Here is a 3,189-nt window from a genome sequence, read left to right as displayed (position 1 = left end):
CGTTGCCCAGCAACCGCGTGTGTCTTCGGCACCGCGTCCCGATCAAAGGTGCTACAAAGTATGCTCGATCGCCAAGCGATCACGTTAACGGCTACGCCGAATGTTCTCGGAACGCATTAGGATGACATCAACGCTTACATAGAGAAGGGAATAAGTATAGTCGTCATATCTGACCCTTATCGTATTCTAGACAACTGGTATGGCGACCTCAAACATGATACCGCGAACTGGGTTACCCCGATGTTTATTAAGAAGAGTAGCAACATCCAAATCTTAATCAAGGATAAAGGAGTAGTGGCGATTGCTATCGACGAACTAAGGGTATTCAGTTGTTATATATCCCCCAACATCCCCATGGGTGAATTTCAGGAGGTCCTCGCCTTGCTGGAAAAAGAAGTTAGTAGGGTTGGGCCCAACCACTCAATTATAGCTGGCGACCTGAATGCGAAGGCGGTCACATGGGGTTCACGGTACACCGTCAAGAGGGGATACGAAGTCCTAGAGATGACACGACCACGAATGACATGGTACCCATTAGAAGTCGAGGCGACCACACCTTTGAGAGAGACGGTCGTAAGTCGCTCATTGACATCCTTATATGTGGTAAAGAGTGTGCTGCCGCACTTGAGACGAGTATTATTCTAGACGAGTACACGACCTCAGATCACCGGTACGTAAAACATATATTTAGACGTAAGGACATTAATAAACAGCCTAAACAAAGGGCAGTCCAGCAAACAACTTCAAGAGTAGACCTAAATAAATTTATTGACAAACTCCAAGAATGGACATGGGCTACTGACTCTACCAGCACAGAGAGTATTGATGACATAGATGAGTATATTTTAAGAATGATGCAACTGGCTAAGGAGGCCAGCAGAGAAATCCACCCATCTTGCACTCATAAAAAAGCCGTATGGTGGTGGAGCGAGAACACGGCAAGGGCCAGGAAGGAGGTGATCCATGCTAGGAGAAACTTCCAAAGGGCCAGAGCTAAGCAAACCAGGACGGATATCTTGATGCAGTTAAAGGACGTCTTTAACAACAAAAAGAAGAAGCTCAAGATAGAAATTAACAAGGCCAAAAACGACGCATGGTTGACATTCATAGGGTCTATAGACCAGAACCCTTGGGGAAAACCATATAAATGGATAGTCAACCAGGTAAGAGGTAGGGAAATGTTCACTCTCCCCAATGCGGAACAGGCAGAACAGATCATTGACAAACTCTTTGTCACGACCCCACACGCTAGATACACGTCAGAGGATAAATATACATCGACATCTGGGACTGAGGAAACTGACGGTGTATTCAGCGAGGAGGAAGTGGCCAAGGCCATCAAAAAGGTCAAAAGGAAAGCCCTTGGGCTCGATTTGATCCCGTCTGAAGTGGTGTGGGAGATTGGCAAGGGTGGATTATGGGCTCTTACCCAAGTTATCAATGGTTGCTATGTGCATGGATATTTCCCTAGAGCATGGAGAAATGGGCGGCTCCTGCTCATTCCGAAAAAGCAGGGTAATGCTAACGCGGGATGAAGGCCGCTATGCATTTTGTCCAATTGGGCCAAAATGCTGGAGTATTGCCTTAAGGAAAGGCTAAACAGATACGTCTCCTATCATGAGAATCAATTTGGATTCAGGAAAGGGAGATCTACCATTGATGCCATCGACAAAATTTTAAAATTATGGGACACTGCCAAAAAGAGGAGGCACCATTGTGCACTTGTGACCTTGGACGTCAAGAACGCGTTTAACACGATTAGATGGGATCTGATCCTTGACGCCCTTAAAAAGAATGATATTCCGACTAAGCTATACAACATCGTGAGAAGCTACCTCAGCGAGAGGTTCATCACTCACAGCTACCAAGAGAAAGCAACGAAGACTCAGGTATTTGCTGGAGTTCCACAAGGGTCTGTATTGGGCCCCCTCTTGTGGAACGTTCAGTATAACGGGTTGCTCGGGATAACGGTCCCCAAGTACGTCGAGCTTGTCGGCTTTGCGGATCACGTGGCCCTGTTCTCCTCGTCCAAGGACGCCGACAAACTCGCAGGGACAATGGCTAGGATCGTTCCCAACCTTAAGGGTGGAGGATTCCTAGCCAGGACATTATATTATCGAGTGACAGAGTCGGTGATCCTGTACGGGGCCCCCATATGGGCCAGAGGCTCTATCACAACTAAGAGTATCGCGCTCTTACACCAAACCCAGAAGAGAAGCCTCGCTAGGGTGGTGCGAGCGTATAGGACTGTCTCTCATGAGGCTCTATGTGTCCTCGCCGGTCACCCTCCGTTAATTCTGCTAGCGGAGGAAAGGAGGAGGATTTATGACAGGTCTAGGAATCTAGACAAGGACAATCCTAGCCATATGAGGAAATATAACATTATCAAAAAGGAGGAGAAAGAGATAACTCTCTCAACTTGGCAAGAGAGATGGGATCTCTCCCAAAGGGGTAGAAACACAGCAGAGCTGGTCAGGGATATTCGAACATGGCTGACTTGGGGACCCCCGACGATGGACTTCCACCTTACTCAGGTGGTTACAGGGCATGGATGCTTTGCTGACTTTTTGCACAAAATTGGCAAACATCCGGACCAAAAGTTTTTTATGTGCAAAGTGTGGGATGACTCAGTGACACATACGCTGTTTCAATGCCCTCACTTTGACACGCTCAGAGAGAACATATTCCAAGAAATTGGGAATTTTGACATGAGTCTACTTCTGGAGAAAGTCAAAGACAAGGGCACGCGCCCAAAAGTTAAGAGCTACATTACCTCCATACTGAGGGAGAAAGAAGAGACGTTAAACAGAATTCAAAAAAGGACGCCTGGAGGACACACAGCCAGAGGTGGCTGCACCAGGACAACAACAAGGGGAAGACGAAGAGTAGGGACATAGGCTCACCGCGGCCTTAGTTAAGCGGTTTAGGGCTCTTTGAGCCACCCACTCACCCTGCACTAGTGCCGAGAGGCGGGTCCGGGATGAGTGGGCTAAGGGCAGAGCCCCGAGGAGGGGTTTAGTGGGTAACACTTCAGTGAGTCCCACACTACCGACCTCAACAACTGGTCGGCGTAACGCATTCCCCTCCTCGTGAAAAAAAAAACAAAAAAAAAATGTCCGTACTCTTTGCCGCCATTTCTCTAAACGTTTTATTTCGAAAGGTTTTACGACATTATATTAGATGAACTGA

General features: G+C 47.5%; 1 protein-coding gene across 1 annotated transcript; it reads left to right on the top strand.

The window, feature by feature from the left end:
• Positions 1 to 120: 120 nt before the first annotated feature.
• On the top strand, positions 121 to 1,535 carry LOC144477435 (uncharacterized; the record flags this gene model as incomplete). Its single annotated transcript, XM_078195161.1, has 3 exons — positions 121 to 573; positions 630 to 1,163; positions 1,206 to 1,535. Coding segments are annotated over 3 exons (1,317 nt in total), but the record flags the coding sequence as incomplete, so codon positions are not given.
• Between the last annotated feature and the right edge of the window lie 1,654 nt (positions 1,536 to 3,189).

Source organism: Augochlora pura, unplaced genomic scaffold (genome assembly GCF_028453695.1).
Source record: "Augochlora pura isolate Apur16 unplaced genomic scaffold, APUR_v2.2.1 APUR_unplaced_1044, whole genome shotgun sequence".
Lineage (NCBI taxonomy): Eukaryota > Metazoa > Arthropoda > Insecta > Hymenoptera > Halictidae > Augochlora > Augochlora pura.
The sequence above is the reverse complement of the archived record's forward strand: the minus strand, read 5'-3'. Positions and strand labels throughout refer to the sequence as shown.